The following is a 24,575-nucleotide window of genomic DNA, read 5'->3' on the forward strand; positions in this document are numbered from 1 at the left end:
CACAAGGCTTAAGAGTAACACTAGAGATAATGCTTAAGCATCTTAGCGAAACAAACACGAGCAACAAGGAAACCACAGTTTGCCCTCTTCATCATTGAAATGAGAATATCGTTTAGAGAAGGAATACACTCCGCTTAACAGATCACATGTCAACATTTTGGTTGAAATTGAAGATAAGAAAATCTTAAATGGCCGCACTCATAAAATCCTACATTAGAGAATCAAAAGCAGTATTGTCACTTCCATCAATTCTTGGCCATAACATTAAAGCATATTATTAGCATAATGATGATCAAAAGGTTTATTCGACAATGGTAGTTAGGCTAAAGGATAGCCTTTCGAGCATGAGGAACAGATCTTAAAAAAACTTGTCCAAAAAATAGCTTTTCACTCCGCCAAATAGATTAATGGGTTGATGATATCTCTGAACATCAAATGCTAAAATTTTTGGATGCTTATTCTAGTTACAATTTGATAAAAATGAATTCATTGATGAGGTAGTCACTTCCTTCAATATAGATAAAGATTTGTACTATTACTGAGTGATGCCCGTTAGGCTTAAAAAAATCAATGAAAGTTGTTGGTGTCTTATGAAAAAAGTTTTCAAAGACCTTATGGGATTTACCATGAAGTTATAAATCAATAATATGTTGGTCAAGAGAAACCTCTCAACATATTATTAATATGAAAAAGTATTTTTATCTTTTTCGAGGATATGGTATATGTCTCAACCCAACCAAATGTGTTTTTATAGCCACATCAAGCAAATTTCTTAGGTTCATGGAGACCCAACATAGAATCGAAGTGAATCCTGAGAAGATTATAAGACTCAAGGATATGACACCACCTAAAAATATCAAAGAAGTGCAATGGTTAAACAAAGGATAGAAGCTCTATCTCTCTTTCTGGCATGATGGAGAGATAGATAGTTGCCCTTTTCAAGATATCAAGGAGAAATACTAATTTTCAATGGATGGATGAATGGAATCTGCTCTTTATCATCTTAAAACATACTTAGTTTCACCACCTCTGTTATCAAAACTCGTGCAAGGCAGAACATTATATAATTATCAATAGGAGTCTCCATATGCAATAAGCCTAGTCCTGATTAGGGAGGGACAAATGGTTCAATGGACAACATGATATGTTAATAAAATCTTTTCTGAAACAGAAAATCACCATTCATTGACAAATAAATAGCATTAGCATAATATTATTGATATGAAAAGTAAGTTTGTATTTTCAAGTTTAAAACATCTACACAAATCTCCCTTGAAGGGCTAGTTTTTAAAAATCAAAGGCATCTAGGAGGTTAGAGAAGTAGTTAATGGAGTTAGGGGGTTTGACATCTGTTTATTGTCAAAATCTGATATTAAATTACAAGTACTTGCCAATTATGTGATTGAATGTATAATCTATATCCCTATCAAGAAACTTATTCAACCCTCAAAATCTTTCCAATAAACTTTATGTCAATGGATCCTCGGGGAGTTCTGAAGCTGGAACTAGGTTCTATTTATTTCTTCCAAGCAAAGCATTTTAGAGTATGGTTTTCATCTGAAATTTTCTACAACAATAGAGTCACTAAGTATGAAGTCCTCGTTATCGGGTTAAGGCTCATCATAGATTGTCAAGTTCAAACTATAGTCATTTATAATGATCCCTAACTTATTATTTCTCAGGTGCAGTTGGAAGGAGACTTCAATGTTTGCAATTCACAACTACTACAATATCTTGGCTTGGTTAAATCACTCATTGCTTATATCCAAACATGTCAAATAATTCACATATTTCGGAAGCAAATAATTCACATACTTCAGGAGCATAATTCTCAAGCTGAAGCTCTTTCTAAACTAATTAGTTAAATTTTCAATGATTCTTTTGAAATAGATTAACTCTATCATCTCTTTCCTTTTGAAATTGATATTACTTGAATATGTGAATGTAGCTCTGCGGCAGGTGAGAAGCTGCGAATTTTAATACAATAAATTGTGAACTGTACAAAAAGACATTTATTGAGCCATATCTTAAATGTCTCTCACCAGTTGATTGTGCATTCACTTTGTAATATATGGTGAGCAATTAAGAGAAAGATTGCTCGCCCTCAGGATAATTAGATAAGATTTTTATTGGATTACTATGAAACAAGATGCGTTGAATTTCACCAAGAAATGCAATAGTTATCAGTTTCATTCTAGTCTCACACAAATACTATTAGTAGAGCTTACATCCCTCAAAATCACTTGGTAATTCACTTAATGGGGGTTAGATATTATGGAACACTTTCTTATGTCCAATATGCAGCGAATGTTTATAATTTTGGTGATTACTTCACTAAGTGGGTGGAAGCAGAGCGGATTGCTAAAATTACATAAGTAAATGCCAAACAGTTCATTTAGGAGAACAAATTATGTCACTTTTGTATTCCTGTAAAGATCGGTACTAATAATGTAACTCAATTTACTAGAAAATTTCTTACATCTTATAAGAATCTCTACATCTAGCTTTTGCATACATTTGTAGCTCATCCACATACAAATATTCAAACTGAGGTAACTAATCTTACCATACTCAAGGGGCTAAAAGCTTACATTGGGAAGGTTGGAGGGCGAATGGGCTGAAGAACTCCCTAGTGTTCTCTGGCCTTATCGCACCACTTAACTTATTCCAACTAGAAAAACACCCCATATTCTATAGTTGGGCATGAAAGCAATTATCCCAATTGATATTGGAATCACGTGCCTTCGAGTTTAAAATTTCAATTCTGAACCAAATAATGAGAAGATTTGATAGAATTTAGATATTCTTCCAGGTTGGTATCAATTTTTGATGCTTCATGTATAAAATGTTCATTTGGATGATATGAAAACTTTTTCAGGTTCCCGTAGTCTAAGGGATCCTTAATCCGCATGCATGTTTTTCAAAAATTAGGGTTTGTTGGGTGTCCTTGAGTTAGAGCCATGTCCACCCACACCAGCATCACGCGTACCCACACCATATTAGTCTGCCTGGCACCCTAGTGCCAGGTACTTGCACCACAACGCGAAGATCCAACGCCAAGAACTGGTGCTTAAGAGCTAGAAACCATAAAGGGTGGCGCCTAGACGCCAGTTCTAAGTGCCCTGACACCAGCCTTTGATAGAGCATTTTATCACAAATAAAAGGATTATCAAATACCCCACTTCTCTAGGATTTGTCAAGGGAGAGTAATTGACAATTTTTTTCTTAAGATTCTTGATTGAAGCTCAATAAATTACAAGAGTAGATCTAGAATGGCTAAGATGCATCTTCATGGAGGGATTACGTCCTGGACTCTTCTACTCATCCTTAATGCGAGAAACAGCTCACTCATTTGTTGACCTCATCCATCATGTTGAAGCACAAATTACAGCTCATGAAGCCATCGCTACAAAAAAATTATTTGAACCGCTCACCAGGCTTAAGAGTAACACTAGAGATTTTGCTTAAGCATCTCAACGAAACAAACATGAGCAACAAGGAAACCATAGTTTGCCCTCTTTATCACAGAAATGAGAATATCGTTTAGAGACGGAATACACTCCGCTTAACAGATCACATGTTAACATTTTGGTAGAAATTGAAGATAAGAAAATCTTAAATGGCCACATTCATTAAATCATATTTTAGAGAATCAGGAGCAATATTGTCACTTCCATCGAATCTTGGCCATAACATCGAAGCATATTATTAGCATAAAGATGAGATCTAAAGGTTTATTCGACAATGGTAGTTAGGCTAAAAATAGAATTTCAAGCATGGAGTATGTATGTTGATTGTACAAATCTTTAAAAAACTTGTCCAAAAGACAGCTTTTCACTTCGCCAAATAGATTAATGGGTTGATGATATCTCTGAACATCAAATGCTAAAATTTTTGGATGCTTATTCTAGTTACAATTTCATAAAAATAAATTCATTGATGAGGTAGCCATTTCCTTCCATATAGATAAAGATTTGTACTGTTACAGAGTGATGCCCTTTAGGCTTAAAAAAATCAGTGAAAGTTGTTTGTCTTATGAAAAAAGTCTTCAAAAACATTATGGGACTTACCATGAAGTTATAAATCAATAATATGTTGGTCAAGAGAAACCTCTCAACATATTATTAACATGGAAAAATATTTTTATCTTTTTCGGGGGTATGATATATGTCTCAACCCAACCAAATGTGCTTTTAGAGACACATCAAGCAAATTTATTAGGTTCTTGGAGACCTATCATAGAATCAAAGTGAATTCTGAGAAGATTATGGCACTCAAGGATATGACGCCACCTAAAAATATCAAAGAAGCGCAATGGTTAAACAAAGGATAGAAGCTCTATCTCTGTTTCTGGCATGATGGAGAGATAGATAGTTGCCCATTTCAAGATATCAAGGCGAAATACTAATTTTCAATGGATGGATGAATGGAAATCTGCTTTATATCAGCTTAAAACATACTTAGTTTCACCGCCTCTATTATCAAAACCCGTGCAAGGCAAAACATTATATATTTATTTATAGGAGTCTCCAATATGCAATAAATCTAGTCCTGATTAGGGAGGAACAAATGGTTCAATGAACAACATGATATGTTAATAAATCTTTTCTGAAACAGAAAATTACCCTTCATTGACAAAAAAACGACACTAGCACTAATATTATCGACATGAAAAGTACGTTTGTATTTTCAAGTTTAAAATTTCTACACAAATCTCCCTTTAAGAGCTGATTTGTAAAAAACAAAGGCATCTATGAGGTTAGAGAAGTAGTTAGCGGAGTTAGGGGTTTTGACATCTGTTTTTTGCCAAGATCTGATATTAAGTTACAAGTACTTGCCAATTATGTGATCGAATGCATAATTTATATCCCTATCAAGCAACTTATTTCACCCTCAAAATCTTTCCAATAAACTTTATGTCAATGGATCCTCAGGGAGTTTCAAAGCTGGAACTAGGTTCTGCTTATTTCTTCTAAGCAAAGCATTTTAGAGTATGGGTTTCGTCTGAAATTTTCTACAACAAAGAGCATCAATGAGTATGAATCCCTCATTATCGGGTTAGGGCTCATCATAGATTGTGAAGTTCAAACTATAGTCATTTATAATGATTCCTAGATTAGAATTTCTCAGTTGCAGGTGGAAGGAGACTTCAATGTTTACAATTCACAACTACTACAATATCTTGGCTTGGTTAAATCACTCATTGCTTATATCCAAACATGTCAAATAATTCACATATTTCGGAAGCATAATTCTCAAGCTGAAGCTCTTTCTAAACTAATTACTTAAATTGTCAAGGATTCTTTTGAAATGGATTAACTCTATCATCTCTTTCCTTTTGAAATGGATATTACTTGAAGATGTGAATGTAGCTTTGTGACAGGTGAGAAGCTGCGAATTTTATTACAACAAATTATGAACTGTACAAAAAGACATTTATTGAGCCATATCTTAAATGTCTCTCACCAATTGATGTTGATTATGCATTGTGAGAAATTCCCTATGAAATATATGGTGAACAATTAAGAGAAAGATCACTCGTCCTCAGGATAATTAGATAAGAGTTTTATTGAATTACTATGAAACAAGATGCATTGAATTTCACCAAGCAATGCAATGGTTATCAATTTCATTCTAGTCTGACACAAATACTATTAATAGAGCTTACATCTCTCAAAAGTACTCGGTCATTCATTTAATGGGGGTTAGATATTATGGAACACTTTCCTATGTCCAATATGCAGCAAATGTTTATAATCTTGGTGATTACTTTACCAAGTGGGTGGAAGCAGAGCGGGTTGCTAAAATTACATAAGTAAATGTCAAATAGTTCATTTAAGAGAACAAATTATGTCACTTTTGTATTCATCTAAAGATTGGTACTAATAATGTAACTCAATTTACTAGATAATTCCTTACATCCTGTAAGAATCTCTACATCCAGCTATTGCATACATTTGTAGCTCATCCACATACAAACATTCAAACTGAGGGAACTAATCTTACCATGCTCAAGGGGCTAAAAGCTAACATTGGTAAGGTTAGAGGGCGAATTGGCTGAAGAACTCCCCAGTGTTCCCTGGCCTTACCGCACCACTTAGCGTATTCCAACTAGAAAAACACTCTATAATCTATAGTTGGGCATGAAGCAATTATTCCAATTGATATTGGAATCACGTGCCGCCAAGTTTAAGATTTCAATTCTAATTCAAATAATGAGAAGATTGAATAGAATTTAGATATTCTTCCACGTTGGTATCAATTTTTGATGTTTCATTATAGAATGTCCATTTGGATGATATGAAAGCTTTTTCAGGTTTCCGTGGTTTTAGGGATCCTTAATCCACGTATGTTTTTCAAAAATTAGGGTTTGTTGGGCATCCCCGAGTCAAAGTCATGCCCACACACACGAGCATAACGCGTACCCATGCCATATTAGTCTGCCTGGCACCGTAGTGCCAGGTACTTGCACCTCAACACGAAGATCTAGCGCTGGAACTGGCGCCCAAGTTTTAGGAACCATAAAGAGTGGCGCCTAGGCGCCAGTTCTAGGTTCCCCAATACCAGCCTATTGCTTGGTTTTAGTTTTTGTGGTCCTTTTGGACGAATCAGATCACATAAGGCAAAATATTGGATATGAAAAAGTGGGGGGGTGATACAACCAAAAGTTGTCTTTGACACTTAGCTTCCAAGAGAGCTTATTGCATGCATGCCATGTGGATTAAACATAATTTTATATGGTCATTTGCATGAAAATGTGGAATAGAGTGGGTTGAACATAGGGAAAGAATTTTGGCTCCTTTCTACTTTAGTTTTCAGCACATTTGAAACTTTTGGGGGCTAAAAAAGAGGGATCAATTGTAGAAATCGTGGTGGTAAGTCATGAAAGCTCTTGGAAAAAAATGAGAGAGAATAACCCTAAAGTAAAGCCACCTTCTTCCTGATTTTTCTTCTTCTCCTTCCTCATTTACCTTTTTCTCCTTCATTTTTCTTCATCTTCCACCTCCTCACCCTCTCCTACTTCCTCTCTTCTTGAAATTGAGCGCAGGATACTGAGAACTCTTGGTGTTTTCTTGGAGGAGAGCCTACATCCTTGCAAAAAGAGTTTGGACAAACAAGGAGTATGCTACAACAAACATCACGACAATGAGAGTTTTTTTTTCTCTATGTTAGAGTTATATGCTAAGTAAATGTTAAAGAAAACTCCATAGGATAGGATAAGAAGCATTTTCTTGATTCTCAAAAATCCAATCAGAGATTTTCCAAAGCCCTTTCCTTTGACTTATTTTCAAGGTTCTAGAAACCATGCATTTGTTGTGATGGCTCCATTATTTTGATGGAATGATAGAACCTTTTAGCCTAAGGAATGGAAAAGCCACTTTGATTTTCCATTCTCTAGGTCATGAGAGTTTTCTTCATGAAAATTTCTCATGCTTTAGTCACACAAATGAAGGTGAGTGACCAGATCCGCAATTACTTGATTTTTAATCTCCAAAATATTGTCAAAAACTTGACCAAATTTATATTCAGCTACTAATGTGAATAAATGTAATGATATGAAAAATAAATAATAATACTTCACACCAGATGAGGTACTATGCAAGTATACATATCGTTTCATGTAATATAGGATTTTCCTTAAAAATCTTAGTATCGATCCCACGAGAATAGTTGAACTATTTAAATTGGCTTGCTAAACTCAAATGCAAATTCTATCTAAATTGCAGATTTAAATGAAAATAAAATGATAAGAATAGTTAAGAATAAATTAAAGCACGTAAAAACAACTATAACTAACAACTTAATAAAAGTAATTCTAACGAGTTTGAATAATATGTAAAGATTTTTTCCCTTGCAATACGATATTAATTTATGTAGGATTTGAATGAGTAAAAGTATGATGATGTATTGTGACAAATAAGAGCATTTATATTCTTTACCCCCTCCCAGTGCTATTAAAGAACATTGACTAATTTAGAGTTTTACACCAGCTTGTGTGGTAGTGATGAATAGATTCTGGTCTCTCACCTCTAAATTACCCACTGTGCCCTCTCTATAAGACCTACTAGAGACTCTTACAATCCAAACTCTAAACCGCATTCGAAAAAGAATCTAGTTTATCACCCTAGAAACATCAATTTTGCGTCCATCAAAACTTATCTCCCAATCTATTTGCACTCCCACTTAGGTGATCGCAACGGCTCTGCCCAGAATGAAGTGTGACACTCACTAGTTGGGTAGCCCTCCCGGGTCTTTATGTTTCTCAACGAATTTAAACCTCACAAGTGGCTAATTTGTAAAATCAATGAAGAATCGGTGAAAATTTCTTCACAACTTTTAAAAGTAAATATAAAATTTTAAATCATTCTCATCTCATATGATTAATTCCCAATAGCAAGGAGAAAGAAAGCGAACTACTCAGAATTTATGAAAAATAAAACAAAAACACCAAATTTATATTGAAATCCAAGTATTAGAAATAAAAACTTAAACACAGATACAAAGTACCTTATGTCATCTCCCCAACACAAATTATGAAGTCTACTTGAAGAAATCTCCAAACTCTTACTATTACAACACAAAACACACTAAAACATACACTTAAACACTAAAGTGGGACTTCAAATGCTGCCAAAAGTCCTCTATTTCGTCCAATTTTCGTCCATATTAATACATCTCTAAAAATAAATAAGGGTTGCTTCAAACATCCCTTTCAAAATTCGACCAAATTCAATGGATCCTAAAAGGGTAGCTATTGGCGCTATAACGCCCGTTATCCGCGTTTATGGTGCTATAGCGCCAGGGGACGGCGCTATAGCGTCATACCATTTTACACTACTTTTACTCATTTTTCCCTCATTTTCTCCAAATGTTCATTTCATGTACCTGATATCAAAAACATGCAAAATACATTCCTTTAAAGTACAATGTCACTAAAAATATGCATAAAACGATCATAAAATATGCACTAAAAACAGGTAATTTTAAGATGGATCATTCCACTAAACTTAAACGTTACTTGTCCTCAACTAACTCATTTATATTATGTAAAAATTATAACTTGTGGAAGTAGAGATTTCTATAGTTTTTTGTTTTATAAATGTGATAGTGAAACTTTAGAAAAATTTTTAATAACTCAGGTTAAAACAAAAATATAAGAATATCCAGTAGTCAAGTCTAAGAGTTCTGATTTTTCTATTCATTTAAAGAATAATTGTAATTTGGTCATATTTTGAATGCTTAGAAGAATCACAATAAAAACCAACTTCATAAAGACTTTATTAGCAAGGATGCTAATACTTAAAGTCTTAATTTAAAAATGTAATTAAGTTCCTTTCCTTAAGATGATTTAAGTGGAGCTAATTTTTTATTAGGCATTTCCTCAAGCTTCTTCTTACACTTTTTCATTCTTGCTCTTCTCTTTTTTTTTTAATTTTTCTTTTATTTTTCTTTAGGATCTTTTTTAATCTTTTTTTTTCTTTTCATGTCATGTGAGAATTACTATATCTAGATAGACTTTAATGATTTTGAACACCTTCATTCTCTTTTTAAAGTTAATTACTTTCCACATTTTCTTATTTTAACAAAATTGTATTAGCTTTGAAAAAGATTTTTCATAAAATCTCAATTTCTTCTTTTTAAAGTAAAACTTTAAAATTCTTAACAATTCCAAAAATACAATTTTCCTTCCTTTAAATAGTAAAATCATAATTTTATCCTCTCATGCTAAATATCTTAACTTTAGATCTAACCTTTATTATAAAAAACTTTTACTTAAGTTTTCTATAACATTTATAAAATCAAAAATATAGTTATCTAAAGCTAACACAGCATACCACACGTTATGTTAAAATAAATTTTAAAAATATATAGTTCTTTAAGGACAAATAAAGTTTAGTTCTTTCTTAAAAAGATTTTCTCTCTTTCCTTAAATTTCAACAGATTAGTTCAGGCAGAAAAAAAAATTCCAAGATTTAAAAAAATAATAGATCAGTACAGGTGCAAGTAATAAAGACAAGTAAAATTAGCATGTTAATAAAGACAAGTAAAATTAGGCATGTCTAAAAATAAAAAGAATATTCTAGCATTTACATTGAAGTGAAAAATAAACATAAAAAACATAAGAGTTTAGTACAATAAACATGACTTTAACAGTTTAAGCCAATGCAAATTTAAACACTCTAACATACAACAACAAACTAGCTACAGGAAAACTACACATGAAAACAAAAAATAAAATACAATAAAACAAACAAATAACACTACACATCACCATCACCTTCATCACCATCATCATCATCATCATCATCAACATCAAAGCCTAAATCCTCTTCCATATTATCAGGCTTATAAGACGTATATTTAGGGCAAGTAGGAAATACTATCGAGTAGTCACCCCTTAAGAATTTCTCCAACGTCTCATGATAAGCAGTATCATAATCCACTCTTTTCTGCATGTACTCATCATTATAACAAAGATGATTTTCCAACCTCTTCTACTGATTTTGTAATTTTAAGATATCTCATTGTTGAATGAATAATTGTTCCATTAGAGTATCAAGTGAAGTAGTTCCAGATGTAGAAGGTCTAGAAGTGGAAGCTGAAACTGAAGTTGAAGGAATATCGGAGCCTCTACTTCTAGATCTTACGCCAGTATATTTTCCATACATCTTCAAATTAGTTTTTCTAATAGGTTTATGAGATGGTAAAACTTCTTCCCAAGTCTCATACTTAACTCCAAATTCAACACACAAGATAGTAATAAGAGCAGGATAGCCCATACCTCCAGTAGTTCCTCCCCTCGAAGAAATAAGCATATTCTTGCAAATTAAAGAGCCAATGTCAATTGATTTGTTCATCTAATTACAGTAGTTCAATGCGGCTCTTTCTCAAGTTACCTCGCTGAAGTGATTAGTAGGAAGCAACCTACCAAAAATAAAATAATGTCGGGCACGAGAATGAACATTTACTTTCGAGAAAGAAAAGTTTACCTAGCGTCCATTGCTAATCTTCCATACTTCATTACCATCAGTCAAAAATTGCATGATTTCTTCCAACTCTTCAGTAGGCTGAAACTCCGAATAGAAACAAGTAGGAACACTATGTAGTTTGTAAATGTGATTGATCCGAGCAGAACTTATATCCACATACTGCCCTCTCACATAGAAGAAATCATTAGATTTGTCAAGTAAATTTGCATAGAACTCTCTAACCACAGAAATCACAGCGACGACAGTGAAATAGCAAAAACTTTCCCACTGTCGCGCTGCAATCATGTATTATATTGCACCACCAGGATAAACGAAACTTTGTTCTGCAATCAATTTCTTAGGTTACAGATCGCTGAACCTGTCCTGAGCTTTCATGCTCACGAATTTATCAACATCAAAAACTCCCTTTTTTTTTCCTCTTTTCATCTTAGGAGCCATAACAAAATCTAGAAATTCCAAATAAAATTTCCATAAATATCAAATATATGATTTTTAGGCTCCAACAAACACATTCTAAACTAATCACTCACCCATGGATTTCTCATAATTTCCACCAAGTTTTGAAATTTTCAGCCATACCCACAATGTGGAAGAAATCCATGGTAAAATCAAAAAGTTTCAAAGCAAAGATGAAGATCTCACCCAAAGATGATGAAATTTAGAGTTTGAAGTCCTTCCTCCAAGTAAATCAAGCACAATTCCAAGCCTAAGGGAAGCAAAAATGCAAAAAATAGAGGAAGAAGACGAACCAAGTTCAAAAATGGGGTCAACCGGCGGGTTTTCCCCTTAAACCTGCTCTCAGCTTGGCTCGGCGCTATAGCGCCATTCATAAGCACCCAGAATTTTACGATTTTTTATGTCATGACAGAGAATAGAAAATCTAAGATGTTTAAAGTCTTATTTTTCAGTTTTAATGGTCATTTCTTTGTTCGCATCAATCCAAAGTCTAACATTCAAATACTCAATTCATCACATTAGGTCTTCACTTAACAACACAGAACTGGTTTTCTTATATTAATAATATTTTTAATACAAAAAACACAACAAATTCATAGATATAAGCCAATACAACACAAACACATCCTAGAAGTTCAAAAAGCTTTAATAAAAGACAACATCGGCGCACTACCCATAAGAACACATTACTAACACAATTATCTTTCTACGGAATCACTTTAGAGCCAGTTGTGATCGGAGGTGTCATTCTCTTGTTCACCCACCAAACAATTTTGATCGTAGGAATGATAAAAATGAGCGCGAGGAAAGTACGAAGCGAATTTCTCATCTATCCACTTATTTATGCTATAAATTGTCACTTGACAATCTTGAAAACATGTCAAATTGTTGAATTGGAGTTTTAGCTGTCAATCCAAATGCTCATATTGGTGGAACTAGTTTTCAAGTTTGGTGAGTAATTGAGAGATCTCACATTCAATCTTCCCAAATTTTTCCATAAGTCGCTCCAAACTCAATGCAAGAAATCCGTTGAGATACGCCTGAGCATCCCTATGCACCATCTTCTTATCTTCAAATCTCCCATTGTCATTTTTCTCCATGATCCTTGAAGTAGGAATTCATTTCTCCACTCTCAAATTTCACCAAAATGCTAAGAAAAGTCGAAGGAACACTTCCCTTCCCGTCCTAGGCTGATTTATAGAGAAAAAAAAGGGAAGAAAACCAAATTTTGGCGGTTTCAAGGAGTTTCTCAAACTGTGGCGCTATAACGCCAAACCAACTTTCTCAAATTCCAAATTTCTTTCTTCCAATCTTCAATTCCATTAATATAATAATGTTTTGCATAACATAATCATGCAAAACTCCAACTTACATCAAAAAATTTATCACAACTAAAATCAACAATCAAGTCAACCATATCGATAACTATGGATTGTCTCCCACAAAAAGTTTAGTTTACGTCGTCATCCTGACATATCCAATGTTTTAATCTGGTTGACCCAACATTAAGATCTCCTTAAATATAGGACTATATTCACTTATATAAGCTTTTAACATGTATCCATTTACCTTAATTATCCTTCCAGTCTTAGGGTCTTCAATACCAACAGTTTTATTTGGATAAACTCTTATCACAATAAATAGACCTGACCACTTGGACTTAAGTTTTCCCATAAATAATTTCAGTCTTGAATTGTATAATAAAACTTTTTGTCCAGGCTCAAAATGCTTTCTTAGAATTCTTTGATCATGTCTCCTTTTCATTTTATCTTTATAAATTCTTGCATTCTCATAAGATTCATTCCTCATTTTGACATAAGATTCTATTTCGAAGACACTAAAGAGGATACAATGGAGAAAAAGGATTCATGTAACCGACCCCACGTAGTGGGATTAAGGCATTGTTGTTGTTGTTATTGTTGTTGTATTTAATTATAATAATCATTTTTCTCCAACATCTTTCAGATTATAATAAAACTCTTTTATTGTCAAATAAGTTTTATGTTCTAATTCAACAGGCAAATAACAAGTTTCCCAAATATGAGTTTATATGGTGACATTCCTTTAAGAGTTTTGTAAGCAGTCCTACAAGCCTATAATGCAGAATCAAGTCTAACAAACTAATCACTTCTATTATGATTTACAGTTTATTCCAATATTCTTTTAATTTTTCGATTGGATACTTCTATCAAACCACTAATCTAAGGATGATAAGTTGTGGCAATTCGATGTTTGATTCTATATTTTTGAGTTATTATTTTAATTATTCTATTCTTAAAATGACTTCCCCGTTTGTAATGATTACTCTCGGTATTACATATCTTGTAAAAAATTTTTTCCTTAAAAATTTGGTAACACTTTTGGCATCACATCCAGGTAAAACAATCACTTCAATCCATTTTGAAATATAATCCACAGCTGTTAAAATATAAATTTTTCCAAAAGATATATATAGTATCATAAAATCCAAACCCCAAATATCAAAAATTTCAACTTCAAGAGTAAAATTTATAGGAATTTCATTTCTTCTAGAAATACTGTATACTATTTGACATCTATCACATGTTTTTATATAATAATTAACATCCCTAAATAGTGTAGGCCAATAAAATCCAAATTACAAAATTTTAAGTGCAATTTTATCAACGCCAAAATGTCCTCCGAAATCAGATTTATGAGACTTTTATAAAATTTCTTGGGTTTCTTCAATTGATACACATCTTCAAATAATTAAGTCATTACATTATTTATATAAATAAGGGTTATCCCAAAAATAATATTTAGAATCATGAATGAACTTTTTAGTTTGATATTTATCAAGTCCGTAGGTCCTCAAGTCCGTAGGGTAAAATGTTACTAACTAAATAGTTTACTATATAAGCATACCACGGAACTTGTCATTCATTAATTCCATATAATTGTTCATCGGAAAAACTTTCAATAATTTTATCATTAAAATTATCATTTTCTTTTCCAAGCCTTGTTAGATGATCAACAATTTGATTATCAGTACCCTTCTTATTCATAACTTGAAAATCAAACTCTTGCATTAGAATGACCGATCTAATTAATTGTGGTTTTGCATCCTTCTTCATCATTAAATATTTTATAGTAAAATGATCATTATGCACAATACATTTAGTTCCAATAAGATAAGGTCTGAATCTATCAAAAACATAAACTATAGCTAATAATTCTTTTTCAATTGTAATGTAATTAATTTTGTAATTAATTTAAGCAATGTAATTAATTTAAGCTTCATTAAGGGTTTTACTAACATACTATATTATTTTAAAAATTTAATCATATTTTTGCCCTAACACAGCCCCAATAGCATAATCACTAGCATCACACATTAATTTAAATGATTTTGTCCAATCAAATGAAATAATAAGAGGTGCAGTGATTAATTTTTCTTTCAATAAATTAAAAGCATTAAGACATTCCTCATTAAAATCAAAATTAGCATCTTTTTCTAACAGTTGAAATAAAGGCTTGGAAATTTTAGAGAAATATTTAATATAACGTCTATAAAAGCCTACATACCCAGACAACTTCATATTCCTCTAACATTAGTAGGGGGTGGCAGCTCAACAATTACTTGAATTTTTGATAGATCTACTTCAATTTCTTTCTCAGAAATCTTATGTTCGAAAACAATTTCTCCTACAATCATAAATTGACATTTTTCCCAATTAAGAACAAAGTTTGTTTCCTCACAGCGTTTTAGAACTCTCGTTAAATGATCTAAACATGAATTTAAATTTTCAAAAACTGAGAAATCATCCATAAAACTTTAATTCCTTTCTCAATTAAATTACAGAAATTGACATCATACATCTTTGAAATGTTGCAAGCGCATTATATAATTCAAATGACATTCTCCTGAAAGAAAATGTTCCATAAGGACTAGTAAATATTTTTTTCTCTTGATCCTCATGAACAATAGGTATTTAGTGGTATCCAAAACATCCATCCAAAAAGAAAAAATAATGGTGCCCAGCTAGTCTATCCAACATTTGATCTAGAAAATATAGAGGAAAATGATCTTTTTTTGTTGCGATATTTAATTTTCTATAATTAATACAGATTTGTCATCCATTGACTTGTCTTGTAGAAATTAATTCATTCTTTTCATTTGCAACAACAGTCACTCCTCCTTTTTCAGTAACATAATGAATAGGACTAACCCATAAACTCTCTGAAATTGGATAAATAATTACAGCATCCAACCACTTTAAAATTTCTTTCTTAACAATCTCTTTCATTATGGAATCAATTCTAGACTTAAAATTATCTTCCATTAAAATTTTGTGCGTACAGATTGAAGCACTGATTCCTTTAATATCAGCTAACGCACATTCAAAAACTTTCTTATGATTTTTCAATGTCTCTAATAACTTTTCTTCTTGCTCATCAGTCAAATTTAAGGATATAATAGCATGTAATGTAGATGAGTTCCCAAAAAATGCATACTTTAAATGAGTAAGTAGAACTCTCATCTCAAGTTTAAGAGGTTTTTCAATAGAAGATATCAGAGGTTTACTATTTTCAGTAATATCCAAAATTTCAAATTCTTCATGAACATAATTTAACTCAATGTTTTTCTCTTTTGATTCACTTTCAAAATCTTTTTCAAATTCTAATCCATTTTGTACTAAACTTACTTCATCTTTCTTATCCAATGTGACTTCACATCTTTCTTGAAAATGATTAACAATCATATAGTCTATTATATCCATTATGTAACATTTACCATCTTTTTCATTATCAGGATATTTCATAGATTTAAGCACATTAAAAGTTACTTCCTGATCATTAACTCTCATGGTTAATTTACATTTTTGCCCATCTATCATTGCACGTCCAGTAGCTAGGAAATGTTTCCCTAAAATAATAGGAATGTTTTTATCTTCTTACATATCCAACACAATGAAATCAACAGAGAAGATAAATTTATTCACTTTAACCAACACATTTTCTATAACCAGGATAAGGGATAGATCGATCAGCTAACTGTAGGGTTACACTAGTGGGAGAAATATCTACTATACCTAGTCTTCCAAATATAGATAATAACATGAGATTAATGGTTGCTCCCAAATCACATAAAGTTTTTCCATAAAATTTCTTCAATTACACAAGGAATGGTGAAACTACCAGGATCTTTGAGTTTTTGAGGAAACTATTTTTTGAATTATTGCACTGCACTTTTCACTAAGTGCAACAGTCTCACAATTTTCAAACTTCCTTTTTTATGTAAAATTTCTTTTATAAACTTTGCATAACTTGGCATTTGTTTCAAAGCTTCTACAGAAAGAATATTAATTGTGAGCTTCTTAAATATTTCAGAAAATCCTAAAAATTGCTGATCAAGTTTCTACTAAGTCTTTAAGGAAAAGGAGGTGGTGGTCTTTCTTTATTCTTGTTAGTTAGAGAAACAGGTTATTCCACTTCCTTAGGAATACTTTCGTCAGGTTTTTCAGTTCCTTTATCTTTTCCCTCAACTTTGATTTCTTGTTGAACACCAACACTCAATTCCATCCCACTTCTTAGTTGAACAAATTTAACTTGTTCTTGCTCTTTACTTTTACCTTTAAGATTGATCTCAACATTACAAGGAAGTACTCCCCGAGGTCTATTGTTAAGTGCGTTAGCAATTTGTCCCAATTGATTCTCTATATTTTTTTATAGCAACACTCAGACTCTGTAATTGATTACCCATTTGTAACATCACTCCTTCTAAAAACAACTTCTTCTCCTTAACTTGATTATTGTTAAATCCAAGAGGATAAATAGGTCTAAAGTTAGAATTACCCTGATTGTTCTAGTTTCTCAATAGGTTCACTTGATTGTTTCCCCATTGTTGAGTTCCACCACTAAAATTGTTATTTCAGTTAAAGTTTGGATGGTTTTCTCAATCTGGGTTATAATAATTAGAATATGAGTTATTTGGTCTATTAATAGCATTTATAGTTTCTAATGAAGTTTGAGAATCAAGCAATTGCAATAATGAATTTTCTTCAAAAAATTGAGATGTTTGAAAAAAATTCATTACAATTTGGTCTATTTTCCTAGATAATGCAGCAACTTATGAAGCAAGCATCGAAATAGCATTATTATCATGAATACTTTCTAATTTCTTAGGATTTAACCTTTCAGGAGGCCATTGAAAATTATTTATAGTCATTTGTTCAATTAAAGCATAGGTTTTATCAAATGATTTAAACATTAATGAACCTCCAGCAGCAGCATCTATGATAAATCTAAGGGATCCAACTAATTCATTATAAAAAATTTAAATAATTAACTAATGTGGTTAAATATGATGTGGACACTTCCTAAAGCGTTTCTTAAATGTTTCTCAAGCTTCATATATTGACTCCCCTTCATACTGAGTAAAAGAAGTAATATTATTTCTAAGTTTAGCAATTTTTTAAGGTGGAAAATACTTAACCAAAAATTTGTGTCAAATCTCCCAAAGTTCTAATGAAAACAGGTGTTAATGAATTTAACCACATCTTAGCATTATTCCTTAATGAAAGAGAAAAAATTTAAGTGTGACGACATCATTTGATACACCATCTTATTTAAATGCAGCACACAATTCTAAAAAACTTACAAGATAAAAATTTGGATCCTCATTTAGTGTTCCCCCAAACTGATTATTTTGTATCATTTGTATTATTGTAGGTTTAAGTTCAAATGAGTTGGTCGCTACAGCAGGAGTTTGAATACTTAAGCGAATTTCATATGTCATAAAGTTTGCATAATCCCTTACAGATTTTTGTAAATTATGATGTTTATTTTCACCAATTTTAATATCAATATTATTTTGTGAAGTGTTCGCCATATCTTGAAAATTATGAAGTCTTTCGTGTTTTCAAATTTTTGTTATAATACGTTCTAATTCATAATCGTATGACACTAATCCTTCAGATTTCGAACTAAGCATACAAATAATAAATTCAGATATTAAAAATCACAACAAAATAAAATAGAATTTATAATAATTTTTTTCCCGATTTTTAATAATAATTTTTCTAATTTTTTGGTTTTTCTAATTTTTTTAATTTTCGGGTATTTAACTTTAATGAAATAAAATCTACAATTCAAACAAAATTGCAAATCAAAAAGTTCACTTTCCAAATTTAAAAAGTTTCTGTTACCTATCCCCGGGGTGCCAAAAACTTGACTCGGCTTGCAATTACTTATATTTTTAATATCCAAAATATTGCAAAAAACTTGACTCAATTTATATTCAGCGGATAATGTGAATAAATGTAGTGATATAAAAATTAAAAAATAATACTTCACACCAAAGGTATTACGCAAGTATACATATCATTTCAAGTAATATAAGATTTTTCTTAAAAACTCCAGTATCGATCCCACGAGAATAGTTGAACTATTTAAATTGGCTTGCTAAACTCAAATGCAAATTTTATCTAAATTGCATATTTAAATTAAAATGAAATGAAAACAATAGTTAAGACTAAATTAAAGTAGATAAAAACAACTATAACTAACAGCTTAATAAAAGTAATTCTAACGAGTTTGAATAATATGTAAAAATCTTTTCACTTGCAATGAGATATTAATCTATGTAGGATTTGAATGAGTAAAAGTATGATGATGTATTGTGACATAGGAGCATTCCTATTTTTTACCTTCTCACGGTGCTAGCAAAAAACATTGGCTAATTTAGAGTTTTTCATCAGCTTGTGTAGTAGTCATGAATAGATTCTGGTCTCTCATCTTCAGATCACCCACTGTGCCCTCTTTATAGGACCTACTAGGGACCCTTACGATCCAAACTCTAAACCTAATTTGAAAAAAAATCTAGTTTGTCACCCTAGAAACATCAATTCTGAATCCATCAAAATTTATCTCTCTACTATTTGCACTCCCCCTTAGGTGATTGCAATGGCTCTGCCCAGAATGAAATGTGACACTCACCAGTTGGGTGAAATCAATAGCCCACCCGGGTCTTTATGTTTCTCAACAAATTTAAACCTCACAATTGACCAATTTGTAAAGTCAATGAAGAATCGGTGAAAATGTTATCACAACTTTTAAAAGTAAATAAAAATCTTTAAATCATTCTCATCTCACAAGATTAATTCCCAAGAGCAAGGAGAAAAATTGAACTACTCAGAATTCATGTAGACTAAAATAAAATCACCAAATTTGTATTGAAATCCAAGTCTTAGAAACAAAAACTTAAACACAAATACAAAGTACCTTGTCTTCTCCATAACATAAATTCTGGAGTCTATTTGAAGAAATCTCCAAACTCTTACTATTACAACACAAAACACAGTAAAACATATACTTAAACACTAAAGTGGGACTTCAAATGCTGCCAAAAAGTACTCTATTTCGTTCAATTTTCGTCCATATTAATAGATCTCTGAAAATAACTTAGGGTTGTTTCAAACACCCCTTAAAAATTCAACCTAATTCAATGGATCTTGTAGAAAGGTAGTTATTGGCGCTATAGCGTCAGTCTGGGTGTTATAACGCCCATTACCCGCGTCTATGGCGCTATAGCGCCGGGGGCAACACTATGGTGTCATACCATTTTGCACCTCCTTTGCTCATTTTTCCCTCATTTTCTCTAAATATCTATTTTATGTACCTGAAACCAAAAATATGCAAAATATCTTCTTTTAAAGTGAAATATCACTAAAAATATGCATGAAACGATCATAAAATATGCACTAAAAACAGTTAATTTTAAAGTGGATCAGTGAACACATTATTATCGTGCATAATACTGTGTCGGTACACCTCACATTCAATAAAACCCACACATGCGAGGTTACTTAATAGGTTGATTGGCCATTAAGTAGATCTAGCTTCATCTTGAAGTGAGCATACATGCATGTTCATGTGCACCAATTATATTTGAAATATTTCATATTGCATAAGAAAAACGATTTTGTATCATGTCATGACTCGAACATTAAGCATCAATGGAAAATGTTTTGCATTATATTTATGATTTAACATCAAACATGTATAAAAAATATTTTATATTGTGCTTATGATTTAAAATAAAGCATCTATGAAAATTTTATTTTGTATTATGCTCGTGATTTAAATTTAAGCATGTATGAAAAATGTAATTTGAATTGTGCTTGTGACTAGCATTAAGCAAGTTTGAAAATTATAATTTTGTGGTATGTTTGTTATTTAGCTTCATGTTAGCATCACATTGTGAGTCATTTTGCACAGCATCACTTGCATTTTACGCATCATGTGTGCATATATGAGCATGTTCCCACATGCTCAAGTTGGATGAAATGACCCCCTCTGCATTGTACTCACATATAGAATGTCATTCCATCAATGTTATAGTTAATTATACTTAGCTCGAGCTTCCATATCATGTAAAACCACTTAACATATCACTATTGACTTCTCATACCTAGTTCAAGCAATCATATCACGCTAAACCACCTTGCATTTTACATCATTCTCGCCTAGCATGTTATTGATGGCAAATCACATTTTTAGATGTGTGACTCGGTGTTAGTTGCAATACTTTAATAAGCATATTTATTGCGATCAGCATGTGTATGATTGCACTAAGAATCCAAGAGATCTAAAATATGTCACTTGGGTTGTCTAGACACGTATATGAGATCGTACTTTAAAAATTAAAAATATTTATCTTTCTATTAATATTATCCATCATAAATCAAATCTATTATAAAACTAAAACATATATGATTTTGACCTTAAGGGAGGCTGACCCCTTTGAAATGTATTTTACTTAAAATTTTCATCTTATAGTGACACATTTTAGCATTTTTGGACATTTAGAATGAGGCTAGTATCAGTAACCCCATCAAAATCATACCTTATCCTCAACCACACTTTTTGCACACAAGTAGATATATGTAATTAGAACACTATGGTTTAGATGCTTCTTTAGAATATGGTGGTCCATGTTGCTTGTGTGCACCCCTTTGTGCAAGCGCAAGACAGAAACATAACACCATGCGTGAACGGTTGTACCAACATGTGCACACAAAGCACTCGCATGCGCACACCGGCGCAAGCACAAGCACAGCCCACGCAACAAGCCCGCACGTCACTGCGCCCTTGCTTGCGCTCAGACTCACCAGTGGAGACCACTACATCCTTGGGCATATTATTGTGCTCAAGTGCTCTCATGCGTATACACGTGCACCTATGCTTCCAGACAATTTCCACCATCGGACTAACATCACGAGCTACAACCACCGTAGCACAACCGTGATCAAACAGATACTGAGCCACAATTTCCACTGTTATTGGGTCGTCGCTGCAAATGGTGATAGTGACAATAGGATTGTTTTATTTAGAAGTATATATTTCACCATTTTTTTACATTTTTGATTCAAATTTGGCCATCTTCAAAATTCCAAGAAGCTTCCATAAAAGAATTTAGCAAATTTGAAAATGTCGAAGATTTTTGTTCAAACCAAATAGCAAAGTTTTAGAATATGTAGAATAATGATGGAGAATTTTCAAATGACTTATATTTTTGAAAGACATACACAACGACTTTTAGAAATGGGCGGTAATTGATGTGTCATCAATATTTTTTTATATACAGGCATGAATCACAATTCATTTTTTATAAGAAATCTTTCAAATTAAAATTAACGATCATCCAAGCTCCAATTTCATCAAACCTATAATCAAATTGAGCGTTTGGACAAGACGAACAAATCAAAAATTGATTTAATAGGGTCCTATTAAGCCTAGATCAAGCCGTTAAAAGCATATTTGGAGGCTTTGTACCGTCAACCGAATTGTCAAATGAACACCAAATTTGAAATATTTATAGTTAAATCAAGCATCTCGACCAGACCAATCCAAAAACCTAAGATTGTTCAATTATGATGCCATTAAGGCGGCCAAATTCTTAAAAAATCACTTATGAACACGGTAGATCAGCATGAACCATTTGACCACGTAGTTAGGGATGTTATGCGGCAAAATATCAAAATGTCCCTCACTAAAAAAAATAATAAATAGACCCCCTCTCTTGACTTAGAGGGAAGAAAAAGATAAGAAGGATAAATGAAATTTCAGAGCTTATTAGAGAGAAGACCCAACAAGTAACCATTGACTTATGTAGCTACCAGCTGTCATTGACTTCCATAGCCATTGGCCTCTGTCAACCACAACATGCCATCATCAGTAGCTATTGTCGACCACCGACCGTTCGAGAGAACTACTTGCAATCATTGTAGCCAAACTACAATTGTTGTTAAATTTCTTAACACTTGTATTCGACATAAAGACAAGCATGGTTTTTAGTATAAGATTGTAACCCCGTTGAGTCTATTGAGAGAGAAGGATATAATCCTGCACCTACAAACATATAGTGTAATACTTGGCCAGGGCTAGACCACACATAATTTTTTTCCATTCAGAACTTTTTTCAATTAAAAAATCTTGTATCTCCATTTGCTATATTTTCTTATTTGTGTACGTTAATTTCTCATACAACAACTATAAATGCTACTCTACCTCTACAAATTTTTTGAGACAGTAAATAAAACAATAAGAATTTTTAAAATAATTTTAATATATTCGAAAAAATAAACGTTGAAGATTTTGATTATTATGGTGGAAATTTATAAGTAAAACGAAGATAGTGTAATAGAACGTAGCCGAAGTAAAAAATCAAATTGGCATTAGAGAGTAAAATTAGCCCAATATTACATAACATCATGAATGCTTTCATTTTTATTTTAAGACAAATTTACGTAAAATTATGAAGATTTATAAAAAATACTCCTATCATCCTGTTAGAAAAAGAAAATTTTAATAAACAACACGAATTGAATATCATAAAATTAAAGAGAAATTTTGTGCCAATCTATATATATGAGAACCAGAAAGGATGTGTGGAGTAGTCATGGAACAATCATAACTCATTTAAGATCTAATTCTATGTTATTATACAATCAAGAAAATAAGAAATATCATTATAGTTGAGCAAACATGAGATGTTTTAAGACACGGAAACTTTTTTCAAAGAATGATTACTTTATTTTTGTTTGTTCGTGTAAAAACAAAAACATTATAATTGAACAATTCAAATTGAAATCAAAATTTCATTTGTGCTATATCTAATTAAATATGCTCAACTTTAATGAACTCCATTATTGAATTATAATTTAGCGTATTTAGGCACTCACCACAAAAGGAATAATAGGGAGCCATAACTCAACACGAAAATCTGCAAAAATTGCCACAAATATATGTAGATCAGAATTTAATATATTACAAAGCACAAAGTTAATTTGAAATAATAAAATGCCCTTATTTTGAATTTTATTAAGAGATTTGGCACGTATTTGTAATATCTCCCTAAAAACTGTTATTTCTCCTCACCAAAAAAAAATTCCTGTCGGTTTTTTAACATACTAATACATATTTTTTTTGCAGGAACATGAAATGGAAAAAAAAAGAAATGAGACAATAACAATCAACCGCATGGTTGTCGGTAACCTTGCAAATAATAAATTAAGCAGTTTAATAATCATTTTTTGAAGAAAATGAAGCTCATCATTAATGGGTGATAATGAAAAACTGACTGACATGCCTATTGGGGTTTAGCCTCACGATATCGAGAAAAAAAGAGAAAAAAAAACATTCTTGATGTGGTTGATCCTTCATTCACATTGAATTAATAAGCTGTTGTGGTAGGTTTAATAAAAATGTGTTATTCAAAAATTAAATTTAAATTATGTAGATAAAAAAAGTTTCAATTATTCACATTGAAATTTAAATTTAAATTTATGAAACACACACGCACCCCTACGCACACGCGCACGCACATATATATATGATTGATAATTTAATTTTAGAGCTTACAAATAGAATAAGCATCCAAATCTTTTAATAAATATGTAGTACTTTTTCATTCATAAATCGCAACACTTGGACATTTAAATAAATTTTTAATTCAACAATTGATTTTGAAAATTTTGACTAATACACACAATTGGTGAAATACTTTTGATATTTATTTTTTTAAGAGAAAAATGTATGAAAATTTGTAGCTTACAAAATTACTCCCACCGAGAGAACCACTTCTATTCGCGGGATGCTCACTTG

The 24,575-nt window shown here is 31.9% G+C and overlaps 1 protein-coding gene across 4 annotated transcripts in view; it reads right to left on the reverse strand.

Annotated features, from left to right (window-relative positions):
- LOC110017826 (MLO-like protein 12) overlaps window positions 1–24,575 on the reverse strand; it is a 64,021-nt gene that overhangs the window by 9,392 nt on the left and 30,054 nt on the right. For all 4 annotated transcript variants that reach the window (XM_020714945.1, XM_020714944.1, XM_020714943.1 and 1 more), the window contains one exon: window positions 23,654–23,694. In XM_020714945.1, coding sequence (XP_020570604.1) covers window positions 23,654–23,694 — 41 coding nt within the window. The remainder of the gene's footprint in view (window positions 1–23,653; window positions 23,695–24,575) is intronic.

Source organism: Phalaenopsis equestris, unplaced genomic scaffold (genome assembly GCF_001263595.1).
Source record: "Phalaenopsis equestris unplaced genomic scaffold, ASM126359v1 Scaffold000002, whole genome shotgun sequence".
NCBI classification, from domain to species: Eukaryota; Viridiplantae; Streptophyta; class Magnoliopsida; order Asparagales; family Orchidaceae; genus Phalaenopsis; species Phalaenopsis equestris.